The sequence below is a fragment of the Scyliorhinus canicula genome, chromosome 12, assembly GCF_902713615.1.
Source record: "Scyliorhinus canicula chromosome 12, sScyCan1.1, whole genome shotgun sequence".
Taxonomy (NCBI): Eukaryota; Metazoa; Chordata; class Chondrichthyes; order Carcharhiniformes; family Scyliorhinidae; genus Scyliorhinus; species Scyliorhinus canicula.
This window is the reverse complement of record NC_052157.1, coordinates 62,545,199-62,571,337: the sequence shown is the minus strand read 5'-3', so window position 1 is coordinate 62,571,337 and position 26,139 is coordinate 62,545,199. Positions and strand designations below refer to the sequence as shown.

Sequence of the window (26,139 nt, the reverse complement as noted above, 5' to 3'; positions counted from 1 at the left end):
CCAGCAACGGGAACAATTTGATCACCCACCACTCATCTTCCAAATAGTGACCGTGAGATCTTTAACACCCACCGGAGAGGGCAGACAGGGCCTCGGTTTAATGTTTCATCTGAAAGACAGCAACTACGACAGTGCAGTGCTCCCTCAGAACTGGCTGACAGTGCAGCGCTCCCTCAGTACTGATCCTCTGACAGTGCGGCACTCCCTCAGTACTGATCCTCTGACAGTGCAGCGCTCTCTCAGCACTGACCCTCTGACAGTGCGGCACTCCCTCAGCACTGATCCTCTGACAGTGCAGCCCTCCCTCAGCACTGACCCTCTGACAGTGCGGCACTCCCTCAGCACTGACGCTCTGACAGTGCAGCGCTCCCTCATTACTGACTCTCCCGACACTCCTCCAGTACTGAATCTCCAACAGCAACACTCCCTCAGTAGTGACCCTCCAGCTGTGCGGCACTCCCTCAGCACTGACTCTCTGACAGTGCGGCACTCCCTCAGCACTGATCCTCTGACATTGCAGCACTCCATCATTAGTCACTGTCCGACATTGTAGCACTCCCTCAGTACTGACCCTCCCTCAGTACTGACCTTTTTTTTTAATAAACATTTTATTGAGGTATTTTGTGGTATTAGAACAACAACACAATAAACAATGTATATGAAAATATAAACGTAGTACAAAAGCCGTCTCCCTTCCTTACAGGTCCCACCTTTATTAACCACCTACTCTAAGCTAAACTAACTCCCCCCTCTCCTCTGCTGACGATTAATTTTCCGCGAAGAAGTCAACGAACGGTTGCCACCTCCAGGCGAACCCTAACAGTGACCATCTCAAGACGAACTTAATTTTCTCCAAACAGAGAAAGCTAGCCATGTCCGATAGCCAGGTCTCCGACTTCTGGGGCTTTGAGTCCTGTGCTGAATTATATACCTCGTAATTCACACTGTATTGTATTATATGTATTGTGTCCTTGTGCGCTCTGTATACGAGCCGTTGCGCGGCTCTGCCCATAGGGGGAGATGAGGAGTTTGTACTGGGCTCCACCCTTGGCTCCGCCTATGGCTCCTCCCACTAACCGGAAGTATAAAGCACAACAGCCGTAAGCCTGCTCTCAGTTCATCTCGTCGCAGGCAGGCTCAGTTGTAAGACTACTAAAACCACTGTTTACTTCCAATCATGTGTCTTGTGAATTGATGGTCTCATCAAGTCCCGCCAAGCTAATAGTATCCGTCGCCGGGCTACCAGGGAAGCAAAGGCCAGAGCGTCTGCCTCTTTATCCTCCCGGATTCCCAGGTCTTCCGACACCCAGAAAAACACCATCCTTGCTCTTAACACCGTGGACATGACATCTGCAAACCCCTGCCAAAATCCCCTAAGCTTCGGACATGCCCAGAACATGTGGACATGGTTCGCTGGTCCTCTCGCACATTTTGCACATCTGTCTTCCACCCCAAAGAATCTGCTCATCAGGGCCACTGTCATATGAGCCCAGTGAACGACCTTAAATTGTATCAGGCTGAGCCTGGCACATGCTGCGGACGCGTTGACTCTACACAATGCGTCCACTCACAGACCATCCTCTATCTCTCCTCTCAGCTCCTCCTCCCAATTGCGCTTCAGCTCCTCACTCTGCATCTCCTCTGACCCCATAAGGTCCTTGCAAATGTCCGAGACGCTCTCTTCTCCTACCCACCCTCTGGAAACTACCTTGTCCTGAATCCCCCTTCGCGGTAGGAGCGGGAAGGTTGACACCTGTTTACATAGGAAGTCCCGCACCTGCAGATACCTGAATTTGTTTCCCCTCGCCAACCCAAACTTCTCCTCCAGCGCCCTCATACTCGGAAAGCTCCCCTCTATAAACATATCCCCCATCCTTGCTCTCCGCCATATCCGGAACACCCCATCCATACACCCAGGGCAAACCTGTGATTATTACAGATTGGGGATCAGACTGATGCTCCCTCTGCACCCTCTTTTCTCCACCATTGCCCCCAGACGTTCAGGGCCGCCACTACCACGGGGCTGGTGGGGTACCGTGCCAGTGGGAACAGCAGAGGCGCAGTTACCAACGCCCCCAGACTGGTGCCCTTGCATGAAGCCGCTTCCATACGCTCCCATGCCGACCCCTCCCGCACCACCCACTTCCTGATCATGGCTATATTCGCCGCCCAGTAAGTTACTAAAATTTGGCTGCGCCAGCCCGCCCTCTCTCCGACCCCGCTCAAGCATTACCTTCCTTACCCGTGGGGTCTTGCCTGCCCAGACAAAGCCAGAGATCACTTTGTTGACCCGTTTAAAAAGGGACCACAGAATAAAGATGGGGAGACATTGGAACCTGAAAGGAATCTCGGGAGGACCATCATCTTCACCCTCCCAGCTAATGACAACAGGAGCGCATCCCATCTTCGAAAATCGTCCTTCATTTGGTCTACTAGCCGGGCCAGATTTAATTTATGCAGCCGGTCCCATTCCCGCGCCACTTGAATGCTTCGGTACCTAAAGCTTCCCCCTACTAATCTAAACTGCAGTTCCCCCAATCGCCTCTCCTGTCCCCTCGCCTGGACAGCAAATATCTCAGTTTTCCCAGATTTAGCTTATACCCCGAAAACCGGCCAAATTCACCTAGAATCCTTATGACTTCTTCCATCCCCTCTAACGGGTCCAACACATATAGAAGCAGGTCGTTTGCATAGAGCGAGACTCTGTGCACCACCACCCCCCCCGCGACCAGCCCCTTGAGGCTCTCAGAGCAATTGCCAACGGCTCTATAGCTAGCACAAACAACAATGGGTTGAAGGGGCATCCCTGTCCTTGCCACAGGAGCCTGATACAGCAACCTGACCAGTCAATAAAGCCCTGCCCAATTCCGAACCGTCCCAGTACTTCCCACAGATAATCCCATTCTACCCGATCAAAAGCCTTTACTGCATCCATTGCAATCACTAACTCCACCTCCCTACCTTCCGGTGCATCATGATCACATTTAACAGCCTTCTCACATTGGCCACCAACTGCCTACCCTTAACAAACCCCATCTGGTCCTCCCCAATAATGTCCGGAACACAATCCTCAATGCTGGAGGACAACATTTTGGTCAGCAGTTTGACGTCCACATTCAACAGGGATATTGGCCTGTAGGACCCACACAGCTCCGGGTTCTTGTACCGCTTCAGAATCAGCAAAATCATGGCCTGTGACATTGTCGGGGGCAGCACCCCTCTTTCCCTTGCCTCATTGAACATCCTCATAACACCGGCCCCAATATCCCAGAGAACATTTTATAAAACTTCACTGGGTACCCGTCCGGCCCCGAGGCTTTACCCGCCTGCATGGCCTTCAGACCCTCCACTATCTCTTCCAACCCGATCAGGGAACCCAGCCCTTTTACTAGCTCCCCTCCACCTTTGGGAAATTCAGCCCCCCCAAGAAGTGCCTCATCCCCTCCGCCCCGTAGGAGGTTCCGACCTATACAGCCTACTGTAGAAATCCCTAAATGCCTTATTCACCCCTGCTGAATCTCCAACCAGGTTCCCATCTCCGTCATTTACTTTCCCTATCTCCCTGGCTGCCTCCCTCTTTCTAAGCTGCTGTGCAAGAATTCTGCCTTCTCTCCATACTCATAGATAGTACTGACCTTCTGACATTGCAGCACACCCTTGTCACTGACCCTCGAACAGTGCAGCACTCCCTCAGTACTGACAGTGCCCTCTGCATACCCTCAGTCCTGACCCTCTGTCAGTCAGTGATTCCCTCAGTACTGACTCTCCAACAGTGCAGCACTCCCAGTGTTGTCTCTCCAACAATGCAGCATTCCCTCACTGCTGCATCTTGACCATCGAGTCAGGTTGAGTGATCAGGTTTTGGGATTGGGACTCAGTCCCGTGACCCATGGAGTCAAGAGGAGAGGGCGTTGCCCACCCTGCATAGTGACTAGTGCTCCAGTCCTGTCAAGTGGAACGCAGCTTCCTGGCTGCCCAGTATTACCTGGCAGGGTGTGATTGTTGCAGAAGTCAGTCCGGCAGCATATGATGCTCTGTGTGACGCTGCCGGTGTTTAAGGATGTGCCACAGTGCTCCACAAACTCACACGCCCTCCCAGTGTAATTAGCTGGAAAAAAAAATGCATCAGTGTCAAAAGTTTTCCTCAGCTCATTCAGGCCCTTTTGCAATGCTTTCTCCAGTCTCCAAATCTTGTTTGGAAACAGGGGCTGGATTCTCCACCCTGCTGCGCCACATTTCTGCCCCGACCCGCCGACGGGATTCTCCGTTACGTCAGTTGTTCAATGGGATTTCCCATTGTGGGGCAGCCCCACGCCGTCGGGAAACCCCCGGGCGCCGGCAAAACTGAGAATCACGCCAGCTGAGAATCTTGGCAGGGTCCCTATTGGTGTACCATTACAAAGCTAAGATCATTTAAATATGTACAGCCAGCTCCTGGTGTGAGGGGACACCCTTTGGATGCTCATTGCGTTAGCACAGCTTTGTGGAGGCAGTGGCGCAGCGGTATTACCACTGGGATAGTAATCCAGAGACTAGGCTTCAAATCCCACCGTGGCAGCTAGTGAAACTTGAATTCAATAAAAATCTGGAATTAATTCATGGATGACCTTGTCGCTAAAAACCTATCTGCTCCTTCACAGAAGGAAATGTGGCATCATTACATGGTCTCATGGACCTGCATCTCCACAAACACTTCCAAATATGGTTAACTCTTATACACTCCCAATGAGGGATGAGTAATAACTGTTAGCCTTGCCAGCAATGCCCACATCCCATGCACAAAGGAATACAAAGTGTAACGGGATGTTGTTGCAGCAATGTAAAGGGTGCCGCAGCGGTGGAAAATAGCAGTGATGCGGAATACTGTGCAATAGCATTTATTGTTGAGATGAACGACCATTGGCACTCAAGAGTTATCTGTGCAGGTGGTGCGGGAGCGTGACATGCTGCTGCATTTTAGCATCATAGCCGGTGCAGGCAACGGGGTGCAGGCAAGGGTCGAGGTCAGAGGTCATGCAGGCCTACTTGACCGTCAAGCATGGGGAGGCAGGAGCCGGTCATGCATGCCTGCCAGGTAGCATTCAGCGGGTGCTGGTGTGCGCAAGGAGTGAAGCATTGATCTCAGTGTCTACAGGAGGAGGTCATTCAACGCTCATGCAGAGGGAAGCTGGCTCGGCCCTGAGTGGCCTGTTTCTCCACAGGGATGAAGTTGTGACAAATGTCCCCTCCCAAACCTTACCTTCAGCTGCCTGTGACAAGACTGACACGCAGACGTCAGGGCTTTCGCAGTTGACATCCTCACATCTGGGATTAGGCAGGATCAGACACTTCTTGCATTTGAATGCAAACACTAGAACAGGAGGAGAAGCGAGGAGCAGTTCGGATGAAGTGGGTCAGAAAAGACCATTCAGAAACGGCCCAGTAAGCCAGCTCACAGAATCTCCCCAGTCCCCCAGGCTGCGTGTTTCCCGGCAGCGCACCGTTCGCTGGTGGCATGATTCTCTGCTCCCGCCGCTTGTCCATGGGATTTCCCATTGAAGCCATCCCACACTGCCGGAAATCTGCAGGGCAGGGGTGCACTGCCAACAGGAACAGAGAATCCCATCGCAAGCGAACACTGGAGAATTCCGTCCCAAATCACTTTTCCTGTCAAACGTTCATAATTAAAGGAAAGACATGCATCTCTACTGCACTTTCAGAAGGTTGGGATTTCCGAAGGCACTTCACAGCAACTGATGCACCTTTTGAGGCTTAATTATGAAAAATACCACAGGCAATTTGCTTATACAAAGCTCCTACAAACAGCGGTATGCTAAAAATCTGGGAGGTTTGCTAGAGTCACTCGAGAGGATTTAAACTAGGATGGCAGGGGGTTGGGAACCAGAATGTTAGCTTAGAAGGTGTCATAACTGAAGGGAAAATGGAGAACAAAAATAAGAGAACAACATCACCCGCAGGCAGAGCAAAAATGGTGACAAATGTGAGAAGGGAAGTATTCAATGCAGGACTGAGGGTGTTGTACCTAAATGCGTGCAGTATAGGGAACAAGATAAATGAGCGTGCTGCGCACATTGAAATTGGCCGGTATGATGTTGTGGGAATCATAGAGACGTGGCTACAAGCGGATCAGGGCTGGGATCTAATATACAAGGATATGTGTCCTATCGAAATGACAGGCAGATGGACAAAGGGGACAGGGTTGCATTGTCAGTCAGGAATGAAGTTAAATCGATAGCAAGGAGTGATATAGGATCGGAAGACATAGAATCTCTGTGGGGAGAGTTGAGGAATCACAAAGGTAAAAAGACCCTGATGGGAGTTATGTTTAGGCCCCCTAACAGTAGTCAGGATGTGGGGCAGAAAATAAATCAGGAGATAGAAAAGGCATGTAAAAAAGGCAATATTACAATAATCACAGGAGACTTCAATATGCAGGTGGACTGGGAAAAGCAGGTTGGTAGTGGATTCCAAGAAAAAGAATTTGTGGAATGCCCAAGAGATGTTTTTTTGGAGCAGTTTGTGACAGGGCCTACTAGGGAACAGGCAATTCTGGATTTGGCGATGTGTAATGAGGCAGACTTGATTAGGGATCTTAAGGTGAAGGAACCTTTAGTGACCACAATATGATAGAATTTACCCTTCAGTTTGAGAGGGAGAAGATGGAATAAGATGTAATGGTATTACAATTAAATAAAGGTAACTACAAAGACATGAGGGAGGAGCTGCCCAGAGTTGATTGGAAAAGGATCCTTGCAGGGAAGACAGTGGAGCAACAACGGCAGGAGTTTTTGGCGGTTATTTGACAGGCACAACAGAAATTCATCCCAAGGAGGAGGAAAAATGCCAAGGGGAGGACAAGGCATCCATGGCTAATGAGAGAAGTCAGGGACAGCATAAATGCCAAACAAAAAACCATACAAAGTGGCAAGGATTAGTGGGAAGCCAGAGGATTTGAAAGCCTTTAAACGAGAGCAGAGGACAACTAAAAAAGCAATAAAGGGGCAGAAGATGAAATGTGAGTGTAAGCTAGCTAGTAATATGAAACAAGATAGGAAGAGTTTTTTTTCTATTTAGAAAAGGTAAGAGAGAGACAAAAATAGATATTGGACTGGAAAAAGTGGCTACAGAAGCAACAATAGGAAACAAAGAAATGGCAGAGGAACTGAATAGTTACTTCGCATCAGTCTTCACAGTGGAAGACACCAGTGAAAATGAAAAAATGAAAATCGCTTATTGTCACGAGTAGGCTTCAATGAAGTTACTGTGAAAAGCCCCTAGTCGCCACATTCCGCACCTGTCCGGGGAGGCTGGTACGGAAATCGAACCGTGCTGCCGGCCTGCTTAGTCTGCTTTAAAAGCCAGCGATTTAGCCTGGTGAGCTAAACCAGCCCCAGTGCTCCAGAAGAATCAGGAGGCACAGGTGAGTGTTGTGGCCATCACTAAAGAGAAGGTTCTGGGAAACTGAAATCTCTGAAGGTGGATAAATCACCTGGACTGGATGGACTACAGCCCAGGGTTCTAAAAGAGATAGCTAAGGAGATTGAGTAAGCATTGGTGGTGATCTTTGAGGAATCACTGTAGGCAGGGAGGGTCCAGAGGACGGGAAAGTGGCTAATGTACACTGCTGTTTAAGGGAGGGAGGCAGAAAAAAGGAAATTATAGGCCGGTTAGCCTGACGTTGTTCATTTGGTAAGATTTTAGAGTCCATTATTAAAGATGAGATCGCAGAGTACTTGCAAGTGCATGATAAAATAGGACTGAGTCAGCACGGCTTCGTCAAGGGGAGGTCATGTCTGCCAAATCCATTAGAGTTTCTAGAGAAGATAACAAGGAAGTTAGACAAAGGAGAACCAGTGGATGTGATTTATTTAGATTTCCAAAAGGCCTTTAACAAGGTGCAGCTAAGGAGACATTTAAATAGGTTAAGAGCCCATGGTGTTAAGGGTAAGATCCTGGCATGGATAGAGGATTGGCTGACTGGCAGAAGGCAGAGAGTGGGGATAAAGGGGTCATTTTCAGGATGGTAGCCGGTGACTAATGGCGTGCCTCCGGGGTATGTGCTGGGACCACAACTTTTCACAATTTACATTAATGATCTGGAAGAAGGAACTGAAGGCACTGTTGCTAAGTTTGCAGATGATACAAAGATCTGTAGAGGGACAGGTAGTATTGAGGAAGCAGGGGAGCTGCAGAAGGACTTGGACAGGCTAGGAGAGTGGGTAAAGAAATAGCAGATGGAATACAATGTGGAAAAGTGTGAGGCTATGCAATTTGGATGGAGGAATGGAGGCATAGATTAGAAATCAGAAGCACAAAGGAACTTGGGAGTCCTTGTTCAAGATTCTCTTAAGGTTAACATGCAGATTCAGTCGGCAGGTAGGAAGGCAAATTCAATGTTAGCATTCATGTCAAGAAGGCTTGAATACAAGACCAGGGATGTACTTCTGAGGCTATATATGGCTCTGGTCAGACCCCATTTGGAGTACTGTGAGCAGTTTTGGGCCCCGTATCTAAGGAAGGACGTGCTGGCCTTGGAAAGGGTCCAGAGAAGTTTCATAAGAATGATCCCTGGAATGAAGAGCTTGCCGTATGAGGAACGGTTGAGGACTCTGGGTTTAGAAGAATGAGGGGAGATCTTATTGAAAATTACAGGATACTGAGAGGCCTAGATAGAGTGGACATGGAGAGGATGTTTCCACTTGTAGGGAAAAACTAGAACCAGAGGATACAATCTCAGAAGAAAGGGACAATCCTTCAAAACAGAGATGAGGAGGAATTTCTTCAGCCAGAGGGTGGTGAATCTGTGGAACTCTGCCGCAGAAGGCTGTGGAGGCCAAATCACTGGGATCTTTAAGATAGAGATAGATAGGTTCTTGATTAATAAGTGTATCAGGGGTTATGGGGAGAAGGCAAGAGAATGGGGATGAGGAAAATATCAGCCATGATTGAATGGCAGAGCAGACTTGATGGGCCGAGTGGCCTAATTTTGCTCTATGTCTTATGGTCTTAAAAATCAGATCATCACTTTGTCTAAGTGATGCTGGTGCAGGCTAAATACTGGCTTCAGGGGTTCTGACACCACTCCTGCTCATCTTTCAAGTAAAAGTCAGGTAGAAACTTCAACCCCCAGCCCAGAGGACAGGCAGGGGCCTCAATGCAATTACCTCATCCGAAAGACGACACCACTGACAGAAATAGGAAGAGGCCCTTCAACCCCCTCGCGTCTGTTACACAAGAGCAGGAGACCTCATTCAGCCTCCTCGAGCCTGTTGCACAGACCAGGAGGAGGCCCCATTCAGCCCCTCGAGTCTGTTACACAGGATCAGGAGAAGGCCCCATTCAATCCTCTCCCTGTTACACAGAACAGGTGACCTCATTCAGCCCCCTCGAGACCGTTACACAGGAACAGGAGATCTCATTCAGCCTCCTCGACCCTGTTACACAGGAACAGGAGGAGGCCCCATTCAGTCCCTCATGTCTGTTACGCAGAATCAGGAGGGTAAACCTGGGGTGGGATGCGGTAAGGAAATTACTCCTTCTTCTCACAAGTGTATACACTGTACTCGTGAATTGATCTCTGTGTGGTGAGCCAGGTGGTGCTGTTGGGGTAGTGGGGGAGGAGTTTGCGGGAATTGTGATATCCAATGACGCAACGCATTGGCTGAGGTGAGGCTCAGTGAGGGACAGGTCCAGAGGCCGGGGTGGAGGCTAAATTCGGGTTTGTTGGCAGACAAGGGGTTCTGTGAAAAGGTGAGGTTGGCAATCTGGGGGGTATGTGGAAATAGATCAGAATAGTGAGATGTCGGCAGCCACATTCTGGAAGGAATTGAAGGTGGTGGTCCGAGGGGAGATTACCTTGTTAAAGGCACAAAGGGGCAGGAGGCAGTGGGAGGAGTATGGACGGCTGTTGGATGAGAAAGTTTTTTACGTTTCTTTTATAAATTTAGAGTACCCAATTCATTTTTTCCAATTAAGGGACAATTTTAGAGTGGCCAATCCACCTATCCTGCACATCTTTGTGTGCAGCATGGTATCACAAGTGGATAGCACTGTGGCTTCATAGCGCCAGGGTCCCAGGTTCAATTCTCAGCTGGGTCACTGTCTGTGCAGAGTCTGCACATTCTCCCCGTGTCTGCGTGAGTTTCCACCGGGTGCTCCGGTTTCCTCCCACAGTCCAAAGACTTGCAGGTTAGGTGGATTGGCCATGCTAAATTGCTCTTAGTGTCCAAGAAGGTTAGGATGGGGTTATTGAGTTACGGGGATAGGATGGAAATGAGGGCTTAAGTGGGTCGGTGCAGACTCGATGGGCCAAATGGCCTCCTTCTGCACTGTATGTTCTATGTTCTGACAATGACCCAGAGCTGGGATTGAACCTGGGACCTTGGTGCCGTGAGGCAGCAGTGCTAACCATTGCACCACCATGCTGCCCGTTGGATGAGACAGTTGAGGTGGACAGAAGATGCATGGGGCCCCCCATTGGAGAGTTGTTGGCGGAGAGGAAGATGTTGCAGGGCAGTTTGATACGCTGACTACGGGGAAGGCAATGGAGCAGTTGAGAGTGCGAAGGGGCTCAATACGAATATGGGGAGAAACGAGCCACATGTTGGCCCATCAGCCGAGAAGGCAGACTGCGCCACGGAGATTTTAACGGTGAGGACGGAGAGGGGGGGAAATAGTGTCAGATTCGGGGAAGATAAAAGAGGTGTTCCGGGAGTACAATGAGAAGTTATGTAGGGCGAAGCCAGGTGGCAAAGAAGTCGATATGGGACGGTTCCTGGACGGATTGAAGTTTCCGAAGGTTGGAGGAAGAGAGGAGGCAGGCTTTGGAGAAACCGCTGGGTATAAGTTGAATGCCAGGAAGAGTGAGGTGTTTCCGGTGATTGCGGCGGGGCTGGGCAACTTGGGGGCTTTGCCATTTAAGGTGGCTAGGGAAAGGTTTAGGTATTTGGGGAACCAGGTGATGAGGGAATGGGCTACGATGCACAAGTGGAATTTGACAATGTTGGTGGAGAAGATCAGGGGGATTTCAAGAGATCGGGAGATGAGATACACTACACCTGACACTGGCAGGGAGGATGCAGGTCGTTAAAATGAATGTGCGGCCAAGGTTCCAGTTTGTTTTCCAGACCCTCCCGATCTTTGTCCCCAAGGCCTTCTTTTGGAAATTAGAGACAAGTTTGTATGGAGGGGAAGCTGCCGATGGTAAAGAGGCCCTGTTACAGAGGTAGAAAGGGGAGTTGAAAGTGGAGAAAGTTCCGGATTTCTCTCCCTTTGTGTGAGGAAGCGCTTCAACGTTCTGCCCCCCTTATTCCAGACTCTCACCTGACCCACCAGAGTAAATAGTTTCTCTCTTTCGACACTATCAAATTCTTTAATCATCTTCAACCTCCCTCAACTAATCTTCCAGACTGGAGGCATTACAAAAGCCTGGTCTTTGCAACCTGTCCTCAGAATTGACCCCTTTTAGCCCCGAGATCGTTCTGGAAAATCAGCGCTGCTGCCCCGGATGGCACGTTATATCTTTCCCAAGGTACAGAGCCCAGAGCTGAACACCAATACTCCAGATGAAGTCTCACCCCTTTATATGCCAGTCCACTTAGGTGAGAGCCAAAATTTCAATAGCCTTTTTCATTACCTCAGCTGCAGAAGGTGGGCATGTGTAATGTTTTCAGCCCACCTTTTCTGTCAACAATATCTCAAAAAGTAATGGATAGATTTCAATAAAACTTGGTGCACAGATAGGATACAACCAAAGGAAGCATTGATTATGTTTTGGATAAGATGCAGTTCCTGGGATTTTTTTTAAAGGAACCATTAATGGAGAAATAGGGCGAACTGACTATTTTTGGGGAGGGATCGTCGTACTAGGCTTGGTTTAGAATGTTGTTCATTGATTTAAGATGTTGTGGACTGTATCAGCTGCTATGGGTGAATTGTCACAGCTGTCAAAACATGAGCAGAGTTTTCAGAACAGGTTATTGGATGTGGACTGACCTAAAGGCCTACACCCCCCACCCCCAGTGAGATGAAAACTCCGAATAAAAATCTTTATTTTCTTTAGTTTTGCAGTTACTGAGCATCAATCAGACAGAGGGAAAGCGTCAAGGAAGAGCTGCATCATTGTAATAACTTTGAGTTAATGGGGGCATGCGCTACACTGAGGTGCCCTTTCTATACATTTTAAACTGTAGCTGCCCAATTTAGAATTTTCATCTTGCAGCTTTGACCAAGTAGATGATAATTTATAATCTTTAGATAATCTTTTTAAAATAGGCTTCATGCTCTGTCCCACCAGTGGCAATCATTTCAAGATTATTTTGGCTGTTGCTTTCCTTCTCTCCAATCCTACCACTTTACTCTTGTCCATCTCAACCCATTAGTCAATGATGTAGCATAAGGCAAAGTCACTGTTGTAATGCGAGAAGCACGGCAGCTAATCTGCGCACAGAAAACTTCCACTAGTTTAATGATTACACAACATGATTAATGATTCAGATTGTTTGCCTTTCAGTGATGCCGGTTGAAAGACACGGATTGGACGTCAGGACATTGGGGAGGGGTCAGCAGGGGGGGCTGCTAAGCAACCTCTCCCCATTCCCTCTTCTTCAAAAAAGTGGCCACAGGATCTTCTTTCCATTCCACCGGAGAGGGTGGTCATGGCCTAGGTTTTCAAGGCTGGCACCTCCTACACACTCATGGAATGGGTTGCTGGTGCAGTAGCCAAGATTTTGGGTCACGTCACCGAGGCTAGTGCTCGAATCCCCGCCGCCCTTTTCTCTCAAAGGCGAGGGTGAGCCAGAGCTGATGAGCTACCGAGAGGCCGGGAACAATTGCCCTTCTCTGGCCAATTATTCTCCGATGCCAAAAAGCAATAACCAGGTAAACCCACTTCCCACATTTTTTTTTCTAATAAATTTAGAATACCCAATTATTTTTTTTTAATTAAGGGGTAATTTAGCATGGCCAATCCACTTAACCGGCACATCTTTTGGGTTGTGGGGATGAAACCCACACAGACATGGGGAGAATATACACTCAACACGAACAGTGACCCAGGGCCGGGATTCAAACCTGGGTCCTCAGCGTCGCAATCCCAGTGCTATCCGCTGCTATGATCAGCAATTCTTACCTCGAAGATGGACATTGCAGAGAATGGAGGCTACCAATAAAATCTTCATTGTATTTTGTTTCCTTCTCGTCCCTGTCTGGTGGTTTATCCGTACTGAATATACAATGGGGAGAGATCAGGTAACGTACCTTATAGAGAATTAACATTAAAGCAGGGTACTGTTAAACAGAATTAACGGTGCAAGGTGTCCGGACATGGCCAATTCATCAGTCTTAATTTATTTCCCAGTCCAGCCTTGCCAGGTGGAGTAAACCTGTTTTCTTCCTTTATGAGCTTGATCGAGCCGTTTTGCTCTGCTTACATAAGAAGGGATAGATTTACATCGGATGAAAGGTTATCTGCTGAGGAAAGATTGAGCAGGTTCGGCCGGTAACCATTGCAGTTTAGAAGAATCAGAATTGATCTTATAGAAACATACAAAATTCTGTTGGGGGCTTTGCAGGGTGGACACGGAAAGGATGTTTCATAGAGACATAGAAAATAGGAGGAGGTGACTATTCAGCCTTTCGAGCCTGCTCCAACATTCAATACAATCATGGTTGATCCTCTATCTTAACACCACACTTCCGCACTCTCATTAAACACCTCGACATCTGTAGGATCTAGAAATCAATTTCCTATTTCAATATAGTCAGGCCTCACCAGCCCGTAAATAATTTCACAGGTTCACCATCCTCTGAATTAAATGGTTCCTCCTCATCTCAGTCCAAAATGGCCAGCACCGTACCCCGAGACTCTGATCCCTGTTCAGTGACAGACAACCTGGGCTAGTGAGTGGGCTGCACGAGTGGTCCTCCTTCATCTCAGTAGGCCATAAGATTGAAATTGAGCTTTTTCACTCACCGTGACCCATGAATAAGATTAAATACATTTAATACACGCTGAATATTTCATAGTGAGTAAAAGAAAATGCTCAATCATTTATATATTAATGGAACTGTTATCAACTTCAAATGGTAAAAATAAAATAAATATTTACTTTGGAAACAGAAGGAGCACATGGCTATCACACTGAATGTTGTGAACACGGCTCATGCTCAATGTTGTGAACACGGCTCTCACGGTCAATGTTGTGAACACGGCTCTCACGGTCAATGTTGTGAACACGGCTCTCACGGTCAACGTTGTGAACACGGCTCTCACGGTCAATGTTGTGAACACGGCTCTCACGGTCAATGTTGTGAACACGGCTCGCACGATCAATGTTGTGAACACGGCTCGCACGATCAATGTTGTGAACACGGCTCTCAGTCAATGGTATGAACACGGCTCTCACGGTCAATGTTGTGAACACGGCACTCAGTCAATGTTGTGAACACAGCTCTCACAGTCAATGTTGTGAATATGGCTCTCAGTCAATGTTGTGAATATGGCTCTCACAGTCAATGTTGTGAATATGGCTCTCACAGTCAATGTTGTGAACACGACTCTCACTGTCAATGTTGTGAACACGGCTCTCACGGTCAACGTTGTGAACACGGCTCTCACGGTCAACGTTGTGAACACGGCTCGCACGGTCAATGTTGTGAACACGGCTCGCACGGTCAATGTTGTGAACATGGCTCTCAGTCAATGTTGTGAATATGGCTCTCACAGTCAATGTTGTGAATATGGCTCTCACAGTCAATGTTGTGAACACGGCTCTCACGGTCAATGTTGTGAATATGGCTCTCACAGTCAATGTTGTGAATATGGTTCTCACAGTCAATGTTGTGAACACAGCTCACGGTCAATGTTGTGAACACGGCTCTCACGGTCAACGTTGTGAACACGGCTCTCACGGTCAACGTTGTGAACACGGCTCTCACGGTCAACGTTGTGAACACGGCTCGCACGATCAATGTTGTGAACACGGCTCTCACAGTCAATGTTGTGAACATGGCTCTCACAGTCAATGTTGTGAATATGGCTCTCAGTCAATGTTGTGAACACGGCTCTCACAGTCAATGTTGTGAATATGGCTCTCAGTCAATGTTGTGAATATGGCTCTCACAGTCAATGTTGTGAACACGGCTCTCACAGTCAATGTTCTGAACACAGCTCTCACAGTCAATGTTCTGAACACAGCTCTCACAGTCAATGTTGTGAACACGGCTCTCACAGTCAATGTTCTGAACACAGCTCCTGCAGTCAATGTTATGTAATCAGCTCGCACCTCACTTCACTCGCCTTCGCTTTACATCCGAATCACCTCAGTAACACCAGTCAGAGCCCAGCTGGACCTCATGGGGTTCCCAGGTCACAGGCTGCCCACCGCACGTTTTGACTAAATTTAGCACTGTTGCTTCACAGCGCTCAGGTCCCAAGTTCAATTCCCCGTTTAGGTCACTGTCTGTGAGGAGACTGCACAGTCTCCCCGTGTCTGCGTGGGTTTCCTTCCTCTCACAAATCCCGAAAGATGTGCTGTTGGGTGATTTGGGCATTCTGAATTCCCCCTCACTGTATGGAACAGGCGTCGGAATGTGACGACTAGGGGATTTTCACAGTAACTTCATTGCAATGTTAATGTAAGCCTACTTGTGACACTAATAAGGATTATTATAAACTCAAATGAATACAGACGCAGTCGACCCAATCTCTCCTCATACAACAATCCTGCCATCCCAAAAATCAGTCTGGTGAATTTCTGCTGCTCTCCCTCTGTGGCAAATATATATTTTCTTAGGTAGGGAGACTAAAACTGCACACAACACTCCCAAGTGCAGTACAGCTCTGTGGGGGAATCCAGAATTGAAGGAATCAGTTTCAGAGTAAGGGGGCCTCCCATTGAAGACGAAGATGGGGAAGAATTTCTTCTTGCAGAGGGTCATTAGTCTGTGGAATTCTCTCCCCTCAGTGAATAGTGGAGGCTGCTACTCATTGAATATGTTCAAGGCCAAGTTAGAGTTTTGATCAGCAATGGAGTGGAGGGTTATGAGGCGACAGGTAATAATGTAGAGTTGAGGACGGCACAGTGGCGTAGTGGTTAGCACTGCTGCTTCATGGCTGAGGACCTGGGTTCGACCTGGCCCCAGGTGCTAACCACTGCGCCATTGTGGCACTGTGCCCATCCAGGCACTTATTAAAGGATGTGAGGCAACCTGCTTCTGCCACGCCACCCTCCCAGGCATTGCATTCCAGAAGGTCACCACTCTCTGGGCAAAAATGTTTTTCCTCAAATTCCCCCCAAAACTTCCTGCTCCTGACCTTGTGTCCCCTCATAATTGACCCTGCTCCCTATCCACCCTGTCCATGCCCCTCATAATCTTGCCACCTCAACCAGGTCGGCCCTCAGTCTTCTATACTCTAGCGAAAACAACCCAAGCCTATCCAACCTCTCTTCATAACTTCATTGTTCCATCCTGGGCAACATCCTGGTGAATTGCCTCTGCACCCACTCCAGTGCAATCACATCCTTCCTATAATGTAGTGACCAGAATTACACACAGTACTGTGGCCTCAGCAAAGTTCTATACAATTCCAACATGACCTCCCTGCTTTTGTAATCTCTGTGTTAATTGATAACGGCAAGTGTCCCATGTGCCTTTTTCACCCTATTAACCTGCCCTTCTGCATTCAGAGGTCTATGGACAAACAAGCCAAGGTCCCTTTGCTACTCAGAACGTACCAGTGCCATGTCATTCATTGAATACTTCCTTGTCACATTACTCCTTCTAAAGAAGTGTTTCACCTCACACTTTTCAGAGTTAAATTCCATCTGCCCATTTGTATTCCATCTTCCTGTACCCAAGACACTCAACCTCAGTTAACCATCCGCAAACTTAGTATCATCCACAAACTTACTGATCCTACCCCCCCATAGTCATCTACGTAATTTATATAAATGACAAAGAATAGGGGACCCAGCACAGATCCCGGTGGTAAGCCACTGGACACTGGCTTCCAGACACTAAAGCAGCCGTCTGTCATCACCCTCTGTCTCCTACAGCTAAGCCAATTTTGAATCCACCTTGTCAAGGTACCTTGTATCCCACGTGCATTTGCCTCTTTTGTAAGTCTTCCATGTGGGACCTTGTCAAACTACATCAACTGCACTACCCTCATCTACACACCTGGTCACACGTTCAAAAAATTCAATCAAATTTGTTTGGCATGACCGCCCTCTGATTAAGCCATGCTCACTATTCCTGAACAAACCTTGCCTCTCCAAGTGGAGATAGATTCTCTCCTTCAGAATCTTCTCCAATAGTTTCCCTACCATTGGTGTGATGCTCATTGGTCTGTAGTTCCCTGGCTTATCTCTACAACCTTTCTTAAATAGTGGGACCACATTAGCAGTTCTCCAGTCCACAGGCACCTTCCTTCCCCAAGGCCAGAGCGGAATTAAATATTTGAGCATGGCAGCGCGGTGGCACATTGGTTAGCACTGCTCCCTCATGGTGCCGAGGATCTGGGTTCGATCCCGGCCCTGGGTCACTGTCCGGGTGCAATTTGCACATTCTCCCCGTGTCTGCGCAGATCTCACCCCCACAACCCAAAAACATAGGTGAATAGGTGAAGGGTAGGTGAATTGGCCACGCTAAATTGCCCTTAATTTGAAAAACATAATTGGATTTTTAAAAAGGGCACAGTGGTGAATATCACTGAAATGATGCCCGATCGTAGTACCTCCTGAGCTTGGTCTTATGAAAGGTTGTTGATCTCAGAACAGACATACCAAACTTAGCCCATCCTTTAGTTCCACTGCCTGGGACAAGAAAGAGTGAACATGTAACATTGGCAAAAATGTCCAAGAGAAGATCTTGGAAGAACCCCTCAAACTCTTTTAAAACGGATGAGAATGCCGTTCCTACGGGGAGTGGGGAAAATGTGGGAATCGTTCCCGCAGCGAGTGAAGAGAATGCAAAGTGGAGAGAATGTGGACTCGCTGCCACGGGGAGTGGGGAAAACGTGGGACTCGTTCCCACAGGGAGTGTGGCGAATGCGGGACTCGTTCCCACAGAGTGGGGAGAACGCAGGACTCGTTCCCACAGAGTGGGGACTCGTTCCCACAGAGTGGGGAGAACGCAGGACTCGTTCCCACAGAGTGGGGAGAACGCAGGACCCACTCCCACAGAGTGGGGAGAACGCAGAACCCGCTCCCACTGGGAGTGGGGAGAAAGCAGGGCTCATTCCCACATGGAGTGGGGAGAATGTAGGACTCATTCCCACGGGGAGTAGGGAGAATGCAGGACTTGTTCCCACGGGGAGTAGAGAGAAAGCAGGAATTGCCCCCACGGGGAGTAGAGAGAAAGCAGGAATTGCCCCCACAGGGAGTGGGGAGAATGTGACTCGTTCCCATGGGGAGTGGGGAGCATGCGGGGCCCACTCCCACGGGGAATGGGGAGCATGTGCGACTCACCACCGCCCCCCACCCCCCAGCGAGTGGGGAAAATGAGCAACTCCCTCCCACGGGGAGTGGGGAGAACGTGGGACTCCCTCTCATAGGGAGTGGTTGAGCTGAATAATATTGACGTATTTAAGGGGAAGCTGGATAAACACATGAGGGAGAGTAGAGTAAAAGGAGATGGACATGAGATGGAAAGGGTGGGGGTGATGAGGATGGGGCTGATGCAAGACAGGAACACTGGCCCAGAGCAGATGGGCTAAATAGCCTCTTTTTGCAATATGCATCCTATGTAGATTCCAACAATATTCCACCTCTGTATTCTAAAAGCTTTCATGTGCAAAACCATTTGAAATGGGAAGTGGAGTTTTAAACAGAAGTGAATAAAGATGGAGTAGGTGAAAGAACGCGGGAGTGACTTCAATCCATCCGCAATCATGTACATGGGGGCAAGTGGTCTAAGGAATTAAAAACCTCCACACTGCATGAACACTCGACTCACAGTCTAAAGTTTCTAGAACACGGTCTGCACAATTTTCTGGAACCCGTCCCCTTTTTTGGGAACACTGCCGTTTTTCTAGAACACGGTCTGCCTGGCAAGCTTTCCTATAACATGGTCTCGGCAGTTTTCCTAGAAAACAATCCGTCTGGGCAGTTTTCCTAGAACCCAATCTGGGCCATTTTCTAAAACACAGTCTAGCCCATTTTCCTCGAACAGGATCTGTCTGGGCAGCTTTCCTCGAACACGGACTGCACCATTTTCTAGAACACGGTCTGTCTGGGCAGTTGGCTTGAACACAGTCTGCCTGGGCTGTTTTCCCAGAACACTATCCGTCTGGGCTGTTCTCCGCGAACACAGTCTATATGGGCCTTTTTCCTAGAACACGGCGTGCCTGGGACGTTTTCCTCGAACTCTATCTGGCTGGACCATTTTCCCAGAACAATCTGTCTGGGTAGTTTCCTAGAACACAGTCTATATGAGCCATTCCCCTAAAACACTAACTGCCTGGGCAATTTTCCTAGAACGTGGTCTGTCTGGGACATTTTCCTAGAACAGTCTGGGTAGTTTTCCTCGAACACTGGGCTGGATTTACCGCGGTTTTAAAATTCTCCGCCCCCCCAAAAATTGGTGTATCCGTGGAGTATGCCACGCCAAGTATCCACCGCCTCAGGCCATTGCCCGAGGCCCGCCCCATGATGCTCCTTCCCCGAACGTCCGAATTCACAACAGCGTGGGACTCGTGTGGTCCCACTATCCAGGATCCTGCGGACTCAGTCCGGGGCCGCCACAGTCGGGGGGGGGGGGGGGGGGGGCTTCATTCGGGGTTGGTTTTTCCAGGAGACACATGCGGAGTGAGACTCATCCAGAGTGGGGATTGCAACTTGGTAATCTGGTGCAGTGAGGTAATTCGGTGCAGAGTGTGAGGAGGTGCTTTTTAACCCTGGTAAGTGACTGGTAAGTAGTTTCTCTTTTTCTTTTCATTGTCTAATTTATTTATTTTTACTTTGAAATTCTAGTTGTTTTAGTTACCTAGGGTTTAAGACATGGCAGGAGATCCCAGACCCGTGTCATGCTCCTCGTGTGCGATGTGGGAGCTCAGGGACACGTCCACTGTCCCTGGCTCCTTCACGTGCAAGAAGTGTGTTCAGTTGCAGCTCTTGTTAGACCGCTTGACGGCTCTAGAGCTGCGGATGGACTCACTTTGGAGCATCCGCGATGCTGAGGAGGTCGTGGATAGCACGTTTAGCGAGTTGGTCACACCGCAGGTAAAAATTAATGAGGGAGATAGAAAATGGGTGACCAAAAGAAAGAGCAAGAGTAGGAAGGCAGTGCACGTGTCCTCTGCGGTCATCTCCCTGCAAAACAGATATACCGCTTTGGATACTGTTGAGGGAGATGGCTCACCAGGGGAAAGCAGCAGCAGCCAGGTTCATGGCACCGTGGCTGGCTCTGCTGCACAGCAGGGCAGGAAGAGAAATGGCAGGGCTATAGTGATAGGGGACTCGATCGTAAGGGGAATAGACAGGCGGTTCTGTGGACGCAATCGAGACTCCAGGATGGTATGTTGCCTCCCTGGTGCAAGGGTCAAGGATGTCTCGGAGCGGCTACAGGACATTCTGGGGGTTGAACAGCCAGCTGTCGTGGTGCACATAGGCACCAACGATATAGGTAAAAAACGGGATGAGGTCCTACAAGCGGAATTCAGGGAGTTAGGAGTTAAACTAAAAAGTAGGACCTCAAAGGTAGTAATCTCAGGATTGCTATCAGTGCCACGAGCAGGTCAGAGTAGGAATGTCAGGATAGATAGGATGAATGCGTGGCTCGAGAGATGGTGCAAGAGGGAGGGATTCAAATTCCTGGGGCATTGGGACCGGTTCTGGGGGAGGTGGGACCAGTACAAACCGGACGGTCTGCACCTGGGCAGGACTGGAACCAATGTCCTAGGGGGGGTGTTTTCTAGAGCTGTTGGGGAGGGTTTAAACTAATGTGGCAGGGGGATGGGAACCGATGCAGGAAGTTGGAAGGTAGTAAAACAGGGACAGAAGCAAAAGGAAGTAAGGGGAAAAGTGCAAGGCAGAGAAGACATAGTTAAAAATCTAAAAGGGCGACAGTACAAGGTACAGTGACTGAGGGGAGCTCAGTGAATAGGCCCAGTAATAACAAAAGGAATAAAACTGGAGATGTTAAGATTCAAAACAGAGGTAAAAAAACCAACATAAGTGTACTTTACCTGAATGCTCGTAGTATTCGGAATAAAGTAAATGAGTTGATGGCACAAATCATCGTAAATGACTATGATTTAGTGGCCATTACTGAAACATGGTTAAAGGATGGTCACGACTGGGAGTTAAATATCCGAGGGTATCAAACTATTCGGAAGGACAGAGTGGATGGTAAGGGACGTGGTGTTGCTCTGTTATTTAAGGATGACATCCGGGCAATAGTGAGGGATGACATCGGTGCTATGGAGGATAAGGTTGAATCCATTTGGGTGGAAATCAGGAATAGTAAGGCGAAAAAGTCACTGATAGGAGTAGTCTATCGGCCACCAAATAGTAACGATATGGTGGGGCAGGCAATAAACAAAGAAATAACTGATGCATGTAGAAATGGTACAGCAGTTATCATGGGGGATTTTAATCTACATGTCGATTGGTTTAACCAGGTCGGTCAAGGCAACCTTGAGGAGGAGTTTATAGAATGTATCCGTGATAGTTTCCTAGAACAGTATGTAATGGAACCTACGAGGGAACAAGCGGTCCTAGATCTTGTCCTGTGTAATGAGACAGGATTGATTCATGATCTCATAGTTAGGGATCCTCTCGGAAGGAGCGATCACAATATGGTGGAATTTAAAATACAGATGGAGGGTGAGAAAGTAAAATCAAATACTAGTGTTTTGTGTTTAAACAAAGGAGATTACAAGGGGATGAGAGAAGAACTAGCTAAGGTAGACTGGGAGCTAAGACTTTACGGTGGAACAGTTGAGGAACAGTGGAGAACCTTCCAAGCGATTTTTCACAGTGCTCAGCAAAGGTTTATACCAACAAAAAGGAAGGACGGTAGAAAGAGGGAAAATCGACCGTGGATATCTAAGGAAATAAGGGAGAGTATCAAATTGAAGGAAAAAGCATATAAAGTGGCAAAGATTGCTGGGAGATTAGAGGACTGGGAAATCTTTAAGGGGGCAACAGAAAGCTACTAAAAAAGCTATAAAGAAGAGTAAGGTAGAGTATGAGAGTAAACTTGCTCAGAATATAAAAACAGACAGTAAAAGTTTTTACAAATATATAAAACAAAAAAGAGTGGCTAAGGTAAATATTGGTCCTTTAGAGGATGAGAAGGGAGTTTTAATAATGGGAAATGAAGAAATGACTGAGGAACTGAACAGGTTATTTGGGTCGGTCTTCACAGTGGAAGACACAAATAACATGCCAGCGACTGATAGAAATGAGGCTATGACAGGTGAGGACCTTGAGAGGATTGTTATCACTAAGGAGGTAGTGATGGGCAAGCTAATGGGGCTAAAGGTAGACAAGTCTCCTGGCCCTGATGGAATGCATCCCAGAGTGCTAAAAGAGATGGCTAGGGAAATTGCAGATGCACTAGTGATAATTTACCGAAATTCACTAGATTCTGGGGTGGTCCCGGTGGATTGGAAATTAGCAAACATGACGCCACTGTTTAAAAAAGGAGGTAGGCAGAAAGCAGGAAATTATAGGCCAGTGAGCTTAACTTCGGTAGTAGGGAAGATGCTGGAATCTATCATCAAGGAAGAAATTGCGAGGCATCTGGATAGAAATTGTCCCATTGGGCAGACGCAGCATGGGTTCGTAAAGGGCAGGTCATGCCTAACTAATTTAGTGGAATTTTTTGAGGACATTACCAGTGCAGTAGATAACGGGGAGCCGATGGATGTGGTATATCTGGATTTCCAGAAAGCCTTTGACAAGGTGCCACACAAAAGGTTGCTGCATAAGATAAAGATGCATGGCATTAAGGGTAAAGTAGTAGCATGGATAGAGGATTGGTTAATTAATAGAAAGCAAAGAATTGGGATTAATGGGTGTTTCTCTGGCTGGCAATCAGTAGCTAGTGGTGTCCCTCAGGGATCCGTGTTGGGCCCACAATTGTTCACAATTTACATAGATGATTTGGAGTTGGGGACCAAGGGCAATGTGTCCAAGTTTGCAGATGACACTAAGATGAGTGGTAAAGCGAAAAGTGCAGAGGATACTGGAAGTCTGCAGAGGGATTTGGATAGGTTAAGTGAATGGGCTAGGGTCTGGCAGATGGAATACAATGTTGACAAATGTGAGGTAATCCATTTTGGTAGGAATAACAGCAAACGGGATTATTATTTAAACGATAAAATATTAAAGCATGCCGCTGTCCAGAGAGACTTGGGTGTGCTAGTGCATGAGTCACAGAAGGTTGGTTTACAAGTGCAACAGGTGATTAAGAAGGCAAATGGAATTTTGTCCTTCATTGCTAGAGGGATGGAGTTTAAGACTAGGGAGGTTATGTTGCAATTGTATAAGGTGTTAGTGAGGCCACACCTGGAGTATTGTGTTCAGTTTTAGTCTCCTTACTTGAGAAAGGAAGTACTGGCGCTGGAGGGTGTGCAGAGGAGATTCACTAGGTTAATCCCAGAGTTGAAGGGGTTGGATTATGAGGAGGTTGAGTAGACTGGGACTGTACTCATTGGAATTTAGAAGGATGGGGGGGGATCTTGTAGAAACATTTAAAATTATGAAGGGAATAGATAGGATAGATGCGGGCAGGTTGTTTCCACTGGCGGGTGACAGCAGAACTAGGGGATATAGACTCAAAATAAGGGGAAGTAGATTTAGGACTGAGTTTAGGAGGAACTTCTTCACCCAAAGAGTTGTGAATCTATGGCATTCCTTGCCCAGTGAAGCAGTTGAGGCTCCTTCATTACATGTTTTTAAGGTAAAGATAGATAGTTTTTTGAAGAATAAAGGGATTAAGGGTTATGGTGTTCGGGCCGGAAAGTGGAGCTGAGTCCACAAAAGATCAGCCATAATCTAATTGAATGGCGGAGCAGGCTCGAGGGGACAGATGGCCTACTCCTGCTCCTAGTTCTTATGTTCTTATGTGTGCGAGCGGTCCAGGGCGTGCGAGCGACCGATGCGGGGCACTATTTTGCCGGTCCAGATCCACGGGTTGAGTCCGCCATGGAGCACAGCTTAGCCGCTGCAGGCCGCCGCCGTGCGCATGCGCGGCCTCTAACCCGGAAAAGGGGGGGGGGGGGAGAGAAAAGAGAGGCTGTATCGGCAGCTGGAGCTGCGGGCGCTACAGCGGCTGCCTGCTAGCCCCCTGCAGAACAGGGAATCTGTGGCCTTTTGGCGGCAGTTTTCCTGCGTAAAAGATCAGTTTTCCTGACGGCATGGGGACTTAGTTCCAAAAATGGCGAATCCAGCCCACTGTCTCTCTGTACAGTTCTAGAACATTACGTTTTTGACCTGGCTTGGGAACAGGCCAGGAGATTGAGAGAGAAGTAATGTCCCGGGATCTGTGAATCTTGAGGAGGAGGAGGGGGAGGATGAGGCGGGGGAGGGGGGGTTACTCTCAGCAGGCCCACAACCCCACCAAACCTTTGTAAAGCGGCTGAATGACCCAGCGCCAAAGAGGCTTGCTCCCTGGCTTCCCTTTTGGCGAGGGATCAATCCCAATCCAGAAACAACGTTGCCGTTTTCTCCTCGTCCGTGGGCCAAACGCACCGTGACAATTTGGCGGGGGTTGGGGGTGGCATGTAACTCCTGCCCTTTCCTCTTACCTGGCTAGCTCGACGCTCAGAGATGGTTCGCGGTCCCGCTTCAATTTGACAGCATGCCGTGGTTCCCGCGCCCCTTTTGAATGTGGCACGCCTCTCTGACTTGCGCTACAACTTCATCTCAATTTCTCCCGTCCCTTAAGTCTCCTCTTAGGGGCGGCAAATTACTCCTTACAGTCCAACGGTTCTGAGAGCCACATTAGTTGTTCTGCCTTGGCCAATTTTTTGTTGACCTTTGACCCCACAAGAAACTGGCATCCAGATGGAACCTCGGGGTTGCCGTTTATTTTGGGTGCGCTTTCATTTAAAAAAAACAGCCCTCTCCTAACCAGAGTAAGTTCATGCTTAGAAAGAGTGCGCCTTCTTTGTGTTTTACGTCTTGCCACGCAACCCCTGCCTCGGCCTCTTCCTCGCACCTCCTAATAGCGTCTGTCCCTGAACCCACTTTGGTCCCCACGCCTTAAATAGCCGGACTGGCCGTCAGACCCCCGCCCGCCCGCCGATCACGACGCGGCTTTCCGCCTCGCCCCACGCGCGAGGCAGAGCTGCCTCCAATCAGCTGCCCCCAACATTCCCGCCCCTCACATCCTGCGCGCGCGGCGGGACTCGGCCTAATGCCAAAATTCAAATGGAGAACGTGTTCGGGGACGGTTATTAGGCCCCTCGCACCATGACTAAAACCCTTGCCCCTTAATTTGCTTCTCAAAAGGGGCTCAGGGGGAAGGACTGTCTCTTAAAGGATATAAGATAAGTCCGTGAGATGACTAAAAAGAAACAAAATGGACATATGTTCTCAAAAGGCATTAAAGACTAAATAGATCACGTCTTAAAATCATTAGATGACTGGGAGAGTCATTCTTTTTTTTAACCACAACACAAAGAGACCCTTCAGCCCATCATGTCGGTGCCAACCATCAAGCACCTACCCTGATCCTATTTTCCTTCAGCCTTGTATGCTCCTGTGTTTCACATGGTCATGTAAATGCCTCTTAAGTGTCGTGAGGGTTCCCGCCTCCAGCATCCTTTAAAGCACTGAGTTCCAGATTCCAACCACCCTCTGGGTAAAAACATTTTCCTCAAATCCCTTCTGAAAATCCTGCCCCTTGCCTTATGTCTATGCCCGCTGGTTACGGAGTCCTCCGCAAAGGGGAAAAGTTCCTTCCTATCCACCCTATCTATGCCCCTCATAAACTTGTACACCTCAATCAGTTTCACTCCAGAGCCTTCCCTGCTCCAGGGAAAACAACCCCAGCCTCCCATGGTAGCTGAAATGCTCCAGCCCAGGCAACATCCTGGTGAATCTCCTCTGCATTCTCTTCAGGACAATCACATCCTTTCTGTAGTATGGTGACCAGAACTGCACACAGTACTCTAGCTGTTCCCTA

General features: G+C 48.4%; 1 protein-coding gene across 2 annotated transcripts in view; it reads right to left on the bottom strand.

Annotated features, from left to right (window-relative positions):
* The window catches only part of LOC119975234, a 54,025-nt gene extending 28,756 nt beyond the window's left edge, over nucleotides 1-25,269 (bottom strand). For both annotated transcript variants that reach the window (XM_038814891.1, XM_038814892.1), the window contains exons 1-4: nucleotides 24,758-25,269; nucleotides 13,130-13,222; nucleotides 5,240-5,350; nucleotides 3,986-4,108 (exon numbers count right to left, since the gene is read on the bottom strand). In XM_038814891.1, the coding sequence (XP_038670819.1) occupies nucleotides 3,986-4,108; nucleotides 5,240-5,350; nucleotides 13,130-13,178 (283 nt within the window). In that variant the 5' untranslated portion in view covers nucleotides 13,179-13,222; nucleotides 24,758-25,269. The remainder of the gene's footprint in view (nucleotides 1-3,985; nucleotides 4,109-5,239; nucleotides 5,351-13,129; nucleotides 13,223-24,757) is intronic.
* Nucleotides 25,270-26,139: the final 870 nt, after the last annotated feature.